The 13,148-nt window shown below is 44.8% G+C and overlaps 1 protein-coding gene across 1 annotated transcript in view; it reads right to left on the reverse strand.

The window, feature by feature from the left end:
* Positions 1-12,943, reverse strand: part of SCPEP1 (serine carboxypeptidase 1) — a 40,704-nt gene extending 27,761 nt beyond the window's left edge. The window contains exons 1-5 of the mRNA XM_059047748.2: positions 12,816-12,943; positions 10,989-11,137; positions 5,728-5,817; positions 3,569-3,724; positions 3,150-3,224 (exon numbers count right to left, since the gene is read on the reverse strand). Of these exons, the coding sequence (XP_058903731.1) occupies positions 3,150-3,224; positions 3,569-3,724; positions 5,728-5,817; positions 10,989-11,137; positions 12,816-12,879 (534 nt within the window). The 5' untranslated portion in view covers positions 12,880-12,943. The remainder of the gene's footprint in view (positions 1-3,149; positions 3,225-3,568; positions 3,725-5,727; positions 5,818-10,988; positions 11,138-12,815) is intronic.
* Between the last annotated feature and the right edge of the window lie 205 nt (positions 12,944-13,148).

Genomic DNA, 13,148 nt, shown 5'->3' on the forward strand with positions numbered 1-13,148 from the left:
GGGAGAAAATATTAGCAAATGAAGCAACTGACATAGGATTAATCTCCAAAATTTACAAGCAGGTCATGCAGCTCAATATCAGAAAAACTAACAACCCAATCCAAAAATGGGTAGAAGACCTAAATAGACATTTCTCCAAAGAAGATATACAGATTACCCACAAACACATGAAAGAATGCTCAACATCATTAATCATTAGAGAAATGCAAATCAAAACTACAATTAGATACCATCTCACACCGGTCAGAATGGCCATCATCAAAACATCTACAAACAATAAATGCTGGAGAGGGTGTGGAGAAAAGGGAACCCTCTTGCACTGTTGGTGGGAATGTAAATTGATACAGCCACTATGGAGAACAGTATGGAGGTTCCTCAAAAAACTAAAAACAGAACTACCATACGACCCAGCAAACCTACTACTGGGCATATACCCTGAGAAAACCATAATTCAAAAAGAGTCATGTACCAAAATGTTCATTGCAGCTTTATTTACAATAGCCAGGAAGACATGGAAGCAACCTAAGTGTCCATCCACAGATGAATGGATAAAGAAAATGTGGCACATATATACAATGGAATATTACTCAGCCATAAAAGGAAATGAAATTGAGTTATTTGTAGTGAGGGGGATGGACCTAGAGTCTGTCATACAGAGTGAAGTAAGTCAGAAGGAGAAAAACAAATACCATATTCTAACACACATATATGGAACATTAAAAAAAAAAAGTTCTGAAGAACCTAGGGGCAAGACAGGAATAAAGACACAGACCTCGTAGAGCATGGACTTAAGGATATGGGGATGGGGAAGGGTAAGCTGGGACAAAGTGAGAGAGTGGCATGGACATATATACACTACCAAACGTAAAATAGATAGCTAGTGGGAAGAAGCCACATAGCACAGGGAGATCAGCTCCGTGCTTTGTGACCACCTAGAGGGGTGGGATAGGGAGGGTGGGAGGGAGGGAGATGCAAGAGGGAAGAGATATGGGGACATATGTATATGTATAACTGATTCACTTTGTTATACAGCAGAAACTAACACACCATTGTAAAGCAATTATACTCCAATAAAGATGTTAAAAAAATAAAATAAAAATTACAAAAAAACACACCTTTATTTGTGGACATTGAAATTTGATTTTCCCACAATTTTCATGTGTCATGAAATATTCTTCTTCTTTTAATCCACCCCACCCCACCACTGTCACTCGATAATGTAAAAACCATTCTTAGCTCATGGGTCATATAAAAGCAGGTGGTGGACTGGATTTTACCTATGGGCCATCGTTTCCTGAAATCTGACCTATTATAATATATTCTACCCAAAACTTTTACCTTGAATGCATCAAGCCTTTAACTATGACCTCCCGTTTTGTAGGAAACACCAAGAAGAGAGGAATAAACTAAATAACACCATGAAGATGCTACCACACAAATCCAGTAAATCTGATATTCTGTAAGTAGTCTGGTTTCCTTACCAAATGGGGGTCATAAAAAAGGAACTGTGTTAGATGAAAGCAGACTTTAGGGACATCCTAGCCACATGTAATTCACGGATCTGGACTGAGTTCTGGCTTAAACAAACTGACCACAAAGGACATGTTAGGATTATTAAAGCCTGAACATTTGAGATGAAAATTTACTGAAGTAGGAAAGGGAGGACTAGTGATGGAAGGAAACAGGCTACAAACATTATGTATACTACTATCTCCTATTGGTTAAAAAATTTACTTATTTCTAAAAGCGCAGAAAAAGATTTCAAGGCTATACACTGAGGTGTTAACCGTGGTGATCTCTTTTTAATTTTTTAAATTTGTGCTTGCTGTATTTTCTAATTTTTGGTTATGCACCTATAGTGCTTCTTATAAAAGGTTCTTTTTTTTTTTTTTTTTGCGTTACGCGGGCCTCTCACTGTTGTGGCCTCTCCTGTTGCAGAGCACAGGCTCAGGACGTGCAGGCTCAGTGGCCATGGCTCACGGGCCTAGCCGCTCCGCGGCATATGGGATCTTCCCGGACCGGGGTACGAACCCATGTCCCCTGCATCAGCAGACGGATTCTCAACCACTGCGCCACCAGGGAAGCCCTAGAATATTATCTTTTATGATGGACTTATTGATGTGAATACTACTTCTACTATATATTTATTTGTGTGTGTATATCTTTTAAAATTGTTTATGAAACTCTAAGAAGTTTTAAATTTCTATGTGGTCTAAATACGTCAAACTTACTCTTTTTGCTTTTGGGTGTTTCTCCTATATTTTCAGGTTCTCTTATAGTTTTGATTTTTATGTTTAGATTTTTAATCTATCAAGAACTGATGTCTCAGGGCTTCCCTGGTGGTGCAGTGGTTAAGAATCCGCCTGCCAATGCAGGGGACATGGGTTCAAGCCCTGGTCTGGGAAGATCCCACATGCCGTGAAGCAACTAAGCCCGTGCACCACAACTACTGAGCCTGCACTCTAGAGCCTGCAAGCCACAACTACTGAAGCCCGCACGCCTAGAGCCTGTGCTCTGCAACAAGAGAAGCCACCGCAATGAGAAGCCTGCGCCATGCAACAAAGAGTAGCCCCCACTCGCCACAACTAGAGAAAGCCCGTGCACAGCAACAAAGACCCAACACAGCCAAAAATAAAATAAATAAAATAAATAAATTTTAAAAAAAAAAGAACTGATGTTTCATGTAAGGCAAGAATCTAACATTACTATTTTCTAAAACGATAGCCACTTGTCTCCATATCATTTATTGAACATTGTTTCAGCAATGATTTGAAATGCCATCTTATCATTTATATATGTTCATATGTAAGTATGATACATACGTATGTTATATACATACACAGATACATATATACATATACATAAGTATATATAAAATATGTTTCTAGATTCTTTAGCCTGCTGCATGTATCTGCATTTCTCTGTTGCTATGCCAGCCCCAAATTGCTTTACTCGCTTAGCTGTATAGCCTGTTTGATATCTGGTGGGGCAAACATCATTGTTCTTTTTGAAACTTTTCACGGTTATTATTACAGACTTACTCTGTATGTACGAGGTCCTATTCAAAGAATATTCAATTATCAGTGACTATAACAAGTAAGATAATCAGTTTCTGTCCAACACCAAAACAAAGTCATCTTCCTTGTTACCTTATAAAGTTCTAGAGCAATGCCAGCAGCCATTTTTCCTCCGTAGGACTCTGAGAAAATGTAGAATGGAATCGTCTAGGAAGAAAAGGAATTTACAAAGAATTAAATATCCTGAATGCCTTTTAATTCACACGAATCAATTTCAAATTTCTGTTGCATGTAATGGCCAGACAAAACAAATCTGCTTTTGCTGATCTTTCCTCTCATATCTCATTATTATGTTTAATTAGAATATTGGTTGCGGGGTCATTTTTTTTCAAGCTAAAACCACCTTTAGTGATGACTGAAACGGAAGCCCACAATCTGATCCTGGGTGCAAAAAGGTTTTCTCTGGATTCAGCTAGGCCTGTAACTCTCGGGGAAGTTTGCATCTGATGGTGCAGTGCTGCAACTGCTAGCCCCCCTCTGAGCTTGCTTACCTGGAATTCTTTGTGGCATTCAAAGAAAGTCTTCAGGAGAACCATCATGTCTGATGCCACCATGGCCAGGTCTTTGGTGTACGCGTCACTCTTGTTCACATAACTGAACCCAGTGCCCACTGGGTTATCCACAAACAGGAGACTGGCCGACTGGAGCTACAAGCCACAGAGGAAAGTCAAATGTTGCAATCAGCCAGCCAGTCAGCAACTATCTTTTGATCACCTTATATGAGCTCAACAAAAACCACACATGTGAGGATATCAGTGTGGTTATGATCTGTTACTAAAATGGATTAAAAAAAAGTTTGGAACAGGAACACAGACTAGTATGGCAAAGAAAGGCAAAGAAAAGGAGAGGCAAGAAGGAAAAATTAACATATACACAGGGATCGAAGCATCTAGGCTGTTACTTTCACACACTACAAATGTCCTGAATGTAATTCATTTGTGCAGGTAGAACCATGCAGTGTCAGTCTGAGCAACAGCTCGAAGTAGTAAGAGGTCGGAATACCACACGTCTGTTTTCTTCAAGATGAATCCAGTTTCCACATTGGCCTGGCTTTGCTGAACACTACAAGAACAGAATTTATTCTAATACCTTTCCCAAAGACCCTTAGAGTTATAGAATTTTACATCCTGAAGGATCCCTAGTGATGACACACTACAGCCATGTCCTTTACTGATCAAGACATTAAAGCCCAGAAAGGCCCAGGACTTGTCCAAGGTCAAAAAGTTGGATAGGTACTGGCAGCATCAGGACCAAGGCCAGCACCTCCTCACTTCTTGTTCAGGCTCTCTGCCCCAGTCACATTACCCTATTAGTCGTGGGAGGCTTGGGGACAAGCCAGTGGGGTACTCTGCTACTGGGAGTATGTGAATGTTCTAGGCTGAGGGAACAGCATGTGCAAAGACCCTGAGGCAAGAGTAAGTAAAATGTGCTTAAAGAAGACCAGTATGGAGACAGACAAGAAAATCCAAGGTCTCAAAGGGGATCTGCAGGTGGAGGTGCTCCCGCACTGAGTCTTAGACGTGAGTATGGTGAGCTAGGTGTGACCCGGTGACCAAAGGAATGAAGTCCAAGCCCAGGAATGGCCCACGCAGAGGCCTCAAGGAAGCGTTGCACATGGAGAGAAGCTGGGAGGTGTGGCTAGAGGTAGCAGGAGCCAGTTTATGCCCAGGAATCTGGATCCGATCTTTGGGGAACTAAAAGACGGTAAACTAAGGAGTGATTGGCATTGGAGGGTTTCACTCAAGCACCATGTGGGAAGTGGACTGGGGGTGGGGGGTGGGGCATTTTGAAAGCACCCATGAGAGGCGATGGAGAATATTAACAACACCTGGGTATTAAACATAGAGCTACCATAGGACCCAGCAATTCCCCACCCACCACCAAATTGAAAATAGGGGCCCAAACAAATATTTGTATGCTAATGTTCCCTGCGTTATTCACAACAGCCAAAAGGTGGAAACAACCTAAGGGTCCATCAACAGATGGGAGAGGAGCAGAGAAGCACAGAGCAGAGGGTGGCCACCAGCTGGCAGCAACAGCCCCACGCTGCCCACTGGTGTGGTTTTGTCCACCAGTGTTTGACAGCCTGGAGGAAGGGGCAAGGATGAGGAGGGCGAAGGATGAGGGAAGCAGGGGTGGGGGTTAGGTAAGGAAGTGAGGCTAAGAATGAGGGGGCGGGGTGAGACAGAGAATGAGAGAGACATCAAAAGGGCAGAGGACAAGGGGTTTGAAGTCCTGAGGAAGACGAGAATCGAAGTAGGAGAGTAGGAGGGGAAAGGACTGCAGGTTGTGGCCAGAAGTTGGGACCCTGGCCTCTCAGATTGCAGGGATGGCCAATATGTGGGTAATGACAAAGGTCCAGGGGGTCTGCTAGAGTAGACAGAGGTTTCTGCAGGCAAGTGGAGAGACAGGTCACCGAGTTGGGAAGGTGACCAGTGTGGGATAAGCTGCCCCAAGAAATGGAAGAGGCTGGCCGGAGAGGAAGCCTGTGGACAAGTACGCAAGGTCCCCCTGGACACAGAGGAAGAGGGAGGGGGGTGGAGGGGGATCGCTCAACTTGTGACGCCACCCAGAATGGGGTAGGGCTGGGCGGGACTCAGCCTGGGGGAGGCCACATGGCAGTTTGGGTTTGAGGCCTTCCTCACTGTACCCAAGTAGTTCTTCGTGGTTTGAGATTTCTGTCAAGGGGCCCGATTTCCTCAAAGTTCCCAAATCCAGTGCTGGAACCACCTGGACCACCCTGTGAAAGCAAAAAACAAACAAACAAACAAACAAAAATAAAGTCAGAGAAAATGTTAGTCAAACCTTTGTCATTACAACAATGACCCCATTCACTATAAACAATTTATGAGTCAGTGATGGCTGGGTCAACCTTACACACAGGACACGACTGATCCAGTGTCTGCACTAACTGAGCCCCCTGGTAACTGCTCAAGTCCTTCTAGAAAAAGGAAGCAACCAGGCTAAGAGCCCCCAGAGGGAACGTTCCTACCTCTGATTCTCTGAGCTTGAGCCTTGGCCTCACGTGGGGTTTGCTGACTTCAAAACATCTCGTCCATACCTCTCCCTTCGAAGATGAGGCAGTATGGCCCAGAGAGGGAACGTGGCAATTAAGGGCTCCACCAGGACTGGACCTGGGGCCTTGTGACTCTCCCCCACCCTCTCCTCAGTGTCCCTGAGGATTTACAAGGGACCCAGACCGAGGGGCAGTTTGATCAAGATGATCCCCAGGATATAACATAGTAAATGCGGAAGTCCCAGGGCAGGAAGCACTCAATACCGTGAGCATCCAAGGCCGGGGTGAGGCAGGATTCTGAACAGAAGCTCAGTGCTGGGGGCCCAGACTATGAGAGGCAGAGGTTCTATGGGTTCTAACGGCTAAGAGAGGGGAGGAGGTCCTTCAGGAGATGGTCAGGGGAAAGGATGGTCAGTGCTTTTCTGGACAAAACCTCAGGGGTCAGCTGAGACAACAGGATAGGCTGAGGGCCTTGAATAAAAGGATGCTGTCTCCCTGTGCAAGATGGATAGGAAAGGGAGATACGCAAAGATGGAAGGAAACAGCTCAGGCAAAACAGAAGCCAGGGCAATCTGTACAGGGAAATCTAATGGAAAAAAGAAGATAACATAGAGTCAGGGCTCAGGGGTAACTAAAGGACCCCAACAGAGAGTTTATGAAACTATTTAATGTTTTGAACCGACACCAAGCTAACTATTATAAAACTGGGAGGTGGGCTTCCCTGGTGGCACAGTGGTTGAGAGTCCACCTGCCGATGCAGGGGACACGGGTTCGTGCCCCGGTCCGGGAGGATCCCACATGCCGCGGAGCGGCTGGGCCCGTGAGCCATGGCCGCTGAGCCTGCGCGTCCGGAGCCTGTGCTCTGCAACTGGAGACGCCACAATGGTGAGAGGCCTGCGTACCACAAACAAACAAAAAACTGGGAGGCTATAAATCCCTCTAATTATATGCACTCTGTATCTTAAGATTTCCTAATACAGTGGTAAAAAGCTCACAAGTCAGAGGGAGCTGTTTACTGCAGTGTTATTTATAAGAGCAAAAGGATGAAACTCCAATGTCCCGCAGTAGGGAAATGGGTTATTAAATCATGACACGTCTACAGGACAGAACGTGACACTGCCATTTAGGATCACAAACTATGATAAAATATGTGGCAACATTGAAAAATGCATGTAACACGTAATACATTAAGAGCAACGTCCTCACCATTGACAGGAGGAAAAGACCTATGGAATGGGAGAAAATATTTGCAAATGATACGACCAATAAGGGGTTAATATCCAACATATATGAACAGCTCGTATAACTCAACATCAAAAAAACAAACAACCTGATTTAAAACTGGGCAGAAGAACTCAACAGACATTCTTCCAAAGAGGAAATGCAGATGGCCAGCATGAACATGAAAAGATGCTCAACACTGCTAATCATCAGGGAAATGCAAATCAAAACCATAATGAGATATCACCTCACACCTGTCAGAATGGCTATCATCAAAAAGAACACAAATAACAAATGTTGGTGAGGATGTGGAGAAAAGGGAATCCTTGTAACACTGTTGGTGGGAATGTAAATTGGTGCAGCCACTGTGGAAAACAGTATGGAGGTTTCTCAAAAAACTAAAAATAGAACTACCACATGATCCAGTGATTCCACTCCTGAGTATATATTTGAAAAAAACAAAAACACTAATTTGAAAAAATACATGCACCCTAATGTTCATAGAAGTATTATTTACAATAACCAAGATATGGAAGCAACCTCAGTGCCCATCAACAGAAGAATGAATAAAGATGTGGTGTATATATATACAATGGAATACTACTCAGCCATAAAAAAGAATGAAATTTTGCCAATTACAGCAACATGATTGGACTTGGAGGGTATTATGCTAAGAGAAATAAGTCAGACAAAGAAAGACAAATACTGTATGATGTCACTTATATGGAAAATCTAAAAAATACAACAAACTAGTGGCTGTAACAAAAAAGAAGCAGACTCACAGATACAGAGAAAAAACTAGTGGTTACCAGGGGGGAGAGGGAAGGGAGGGGGGAATGTAAAGGAAGGGGATTAAGAGGTACAAACCACTATGTATAAAATAAACTACAAGGATATACTGTATAACACGGGGAATATAGCCAATATTTATAGAACTATAAATGGAGTAGAACCTTTAAAAATTGTAAATCACTATACTGTATACCTGTAACATATAATACTGTACACCAACTATTCTTCAATTTAAAAAAAAAGCAAAGCAAAAAACAAAAACAAAATAAAATAAAAGCAAGGGTCCTTGAGTGAAAGCTGGGCCCCTTTTTCCTAGTGGACTTACTGGGCTGGGATAGGACCAAAGTGAAAGGAGAGAAGCTGGAATCCTAGAGGTATGGTCTTTGTGGGAGAAATCCCATTCTCCTGTTCTGTTCTACTTGATAACATACCACTGCAAAATCTCTTCGTCTAGAACTTTGGGATGGGGGTACTGTCATGGCCCGGGACTATGCAGTGACTCTGAAATATGGCAAGTGTGTCAAAGGACAAACTAAAACGCTTAAATGACTTGAAAGTGTACCTAAAGTAGCACACTACATCACTCAGAGCTACTCCACTCAGATGACGTGACCTTGATTCCCAAAGAACTGTCCAGAGAAGTCAGTGCACAGATTCTCAGTAGTCTGCTAAGACAGATCTCCTTTTAACCTGAATTAATTATTTCTTCCTTAATCATACTCTTTTCCCCTTCCCTTGGGCCTCTGAGGAGATGAAGAGCAGGACAGTTAGCCAGTTGATAATCTTCAAATAGCATCTCAGCTCACAGATACCAAAGGTCACAAACTGCACGGTCTTGAGGGGCCAGAAGTACATCACACGAAGCAAAGAGGGCACGTGGGTCCCCTCCTCCAGAAGCTCCTGCCTGTGTGCAAGAGGGCCCGGCCCCACCACTCAGCTCCAGGATAGCAAGTTCAGGCCCCAAGTAATCACATCTCCTGGTTTTTGGAAAAAGGAAGGAAATGTCTTGATTTGTAAATGTTGGCAACTCATTCAAATAAAACTGCCCTACTCTGCAATCAACCAGAAGGAAGGTTTGCAGTTTCTGAAATTCAGTGGTTTTCTTTTTTTTTTTTTGCGGTATGCGGGCCTCTCACTGCTGTGGCCTCTCCCGTTGCGGAGCACAGGCTCCGGACGCGCAGGCCCAGCGGCCATGGCTCACGGGCCCAGCCGCCCCGCGGCATGTGGGATCCCCCCGGACCAGGGCACGAACCCGTGACCCCTGCATCGGCAGGCGGATTCTCAACCACTGCGCCACCAGGGAAGCCCTCAGTGGTTTTCAGTGTTCCAGGAAGCCCAGAAAGTACCTGAGGGGCAGCACGTGACAAAGGGAAGGCCGAATGGGTGGGACTTGGCACTCTGCCCCAACCTCGGCCCCAGCACTTCTTTCTTCTGCTTTGGCTGGTCTGCAAGCTTTCACTTGGGAGTGGAAAAAGTTCTGCTGATTAATAAAAAGTTTGAAAACTGCCGAAATCCCGCAGATTAGAAAATCAAAGCCCAGAGAAGGGAAGTGTTTTGCCACGGCTGTAAGTGGCAGGAAGGCAGAACGGGGCTTGTCCACTGCACGGCTCTCCCTCACAGCCCTGCCACAGCTTCATTTCCAGCCGCCCGGTATGCACAAAAGCTCCCTGGGCCACACAGACGGGCTCTTCTTCTGAGTCATTTTCATATCTGCACTCTCGGGCTGAGCCTCACCCCAGCCTTCAAAGAAAATGCGTGCGATAATCCCGAGAGAAAGGCTCCTCCGCGCAAACTGCTGTTCTTCACTATCTCATCAGAAAGCCTGTACCCACTGGTCTGGAAGGCAAAGCTGGGGGCACTGGGAGGCTGCTTATGAATAATGACATTTTAAAGTGACATTTACGGGCTTCCCTGGTGGCGCAGTGGTTGAGAGTCCGCCTGCCGATGCAGGGGACACGGGTTCATGCCCCGGTCTGGGAAGATCCCACATGCCGCGGAGCGGCTGGGCCTGTGAGCCATGGCCGCTGAGCCTGCGCGTCCGGAGCCTGTGCTCCGCAACGGGAGAGGCCACAACAATGAGAGTCCCACGTAAAGCAAAAAAAAAAAAAAAAAAAAAAAGTGACATTTACATCCCATGGTGGTATCAGGGCGCTCTACACTCTATTTACTGGTGAGCAACCTGGCGCCCCAGCTGGACCATGCCTACAGTTTCCAGAAGGTGAAGCAAGACCGCGTTCCTCAACCCCTCCCTAGATGTTGGTCTTCCAGGTGGGTGTGGGCCACCTTTGTACAGACATTTTAGGAATGAAAGGAAGGATCCTCTGCCTACCCTCGAATAATTTCCAACCAGTTTCCTGTCTTCAATCCTACCACTAGAGCTCGAGATTAAAATGCAAACACTCTTTAGGGAGAAGGATAGGGCCCAACATTTAATGCTAAGATAAACGGCAGAGTTCTTTCAAAATATCAGTTTCTCTAAGGGCAAGGAATTCAGGTCTAGGAAAGGACTGGGAGGGGAGGGAGAGGAAGGGCTGGTCAGGGTACCTCAGTCTTTGCTTTGGAACCTTCCAGAAACACTTTCTGTCAGCATATTGTCAAATGTGTCTTCAGGAGCTTCCTACCGCTGCGTGTGCTGGGCTCAAAAGAAAAAGACCCCCGTAAAAGGCTAGAACCTCTCACTCCCTGATTTGGCTACCTTGACTGTACCATCGCCTTTGCCTGCCTCAGAAGGACACTGAATCCCCAAGCCTAGGAGAGCCCCAGCTGGCTGCTGGACCACATCAGTTCTTCACTGCTGAGCTGTTAGCCTTTAAGGGCAAGCAAGGTGGTAAGTGGGGGAAACCTGGCCTCAACCTCAGGCCAGGCAGTGAAACCAATTTTACCTGAAGCCACATGACCAGGGGCAGTTCTGAGAAGTTCTTGCTGGGGCTGGTGGCATAATAGAGCCACCAGAACATGTGGGCGTCCTTCCGGACAGTCACATAATCCCATACTTCCTTGCCCTCTTTTGTGGGCCAGCTGATGACAGCTCCTGAAACAGAAGCACAATTCGATTTTCTGGAAGAATGTCTATGTCCACTTAAATTCCCAGCCCAGGAGACACGGCTGGGTTAGGCTAGTGATGATTTGGTTTATACTTCAGACAATTTATTTACTCCAATATATTGTGGAGATAAGAAAAAAAAAAAAACCCAAAAAACTCAGCTATGAAAAAACATACCAAACTTAATAGTGGCACAGGGGGCTAGAGGCTTTCATGTTTTCACCTACACCCTCTGTAATGTTTGGATTTTTAACAGGAAGCATAAAACATGTTTATAATTGTTTAAAAGAGAGAGAGAGATTTACACTTGGGGGAAAAAAGAAAAATCTCAAATTGCAGCATGCTGATTTTTGTTCCTCATTTAATACACGATTAAAGAAGCATCACAAGTTAGTGGGGCAAGATTACTCACTATATTACTCTGGGGCAACTGTTAGATTTTTGAATAAAAAAATAGAGATGTAGGTTCTTTCTTAACACTCTAAACCAATATAAATTCCAAGTGGATCAGATATTTCAATTTTAAAATTTAGATGTGAAAAATAATATGAAAATAGAGTTGAATGTCTTTTTGACCTCTGGATGGGGAAACGATTAAAGCATATCCTAAAGACTATAAAACAAAATATCAAGAGTTGAGGACAGAAACTTATTACATTTCTGTACAACAAAAATAAAAGGCAAAACAACAAAGAAAGATCGGCAACAAATATAAAAAAGGGTATTTCCTTAATCGTTAGACCAACTAAAAAATGCAAGATCCTTGCAACAATCAAGATAGTTGTACAATACCTAGCACTTGCTAGGCCCTCAATAAATGCCCCCGCTCGCCGCAACTAGAGAAAGCCCGCGCGCAGCAACAGACCCAACGCAGCCAAAAATAAAAAAAAATAAAATAAATAAATTTATGTTTAAAAAATAAAAACCGGGGGGGGGGGCAACCTATTCGACAACATTTCCCAGACACAAGCCGAAGGGTCATATGATCCCCATTTTACAAAAGGGAAAACAAGTTGGGCAAACTTGCCTAAGATCACAAGGCAAGTTTGTGGCCAGTTCGAATTCTCAGTTCTTGATTCACACCAGGGCTCATTTTGCTTAAAGAAAAGACTGAAAATCAATTTGCAAGTCACCCCATTAAACACGAATTTGTTTTTGCCAAAAAGGACTGCGGTGAGGGGACATATTATCTTGCCTGTTCTGATCAGGTAGTGGGAGAAAGGCTTACTCTCAATTAAACGTCCCATTCGTGGTAGGATTTTTCAGAGTCTTTTGGTACCGTGTTTCAGCTCAAAATAAAAAGACCTTATAATCTCACTTAGCAGCCAATCACGGCAGGAAAAGGGAGGTGGCCTTAAGATTGTGGAAACCTCATTGATCAGCAGCTTCTCCAAATCTCACCTTTTGCAAAACTGCTTCTACCTACGCGCAGGGAAGAAACAAGGCAGCAGACCACCCAGAGCCAGAAAAAAAGTAGAAAAAGAACTTTGAATCAGGAAAAAAAAAAAAAAAAAAAAAAGAGTGAGGCTCAAAAGCAAAATAATTACGCAAGGCAGAAACAGGGGAAAAGGAATATGGTTTAAAAAGCACAAACCCACTAACAGATTCTTATCCCTAAAGAAGAGAAGGAGGCACCGGTCGCTGAAGCACTTTTGCCCGAACCTACCCGTGCTCAGGCCCAAGAGCAGCAGCAGCAGCGGCACAGGACAACTCCGCGGCGCCAGCTCCATGATGAATACCGCGCGGCAGCATCAGCTGCGGGCTGGAGCCCGCGCCTCATCACGTGACTGTGGCGGGCTGGGCGAGGCCGAGCCGGGACGGGGCGGGGCCTGGGCGTCGGGGCGGGGCCTGAGCGTCGGGGTGGAGCGGGGCTTGGGCGGGTGGAGCGGCTAGCGACATCTCGCGCGCCCTCTGCCCCACTGGCCCACTAGGATACCGGCAACGGCGCTCGGGGTGTTCTTTTTTTTTTTTTTTTTTTTTTTTTTTTGCGGTGCGCGGG

Source organism: Kogia breviceps, chromosome 19 (genome assembly GCF_026419965.1).
Source record: "Kogia breviceps isolate mKogBre1 chromosome 19, mKogBre1 haplotype 1, whole genome shotgun sequence".
NCBI classification, from domain to species: Eukaryota; Metazoa; Chordata; class Mammalia; order Artiodactyla; family Physeteridae; genus Kogia; species Kogia breviceps.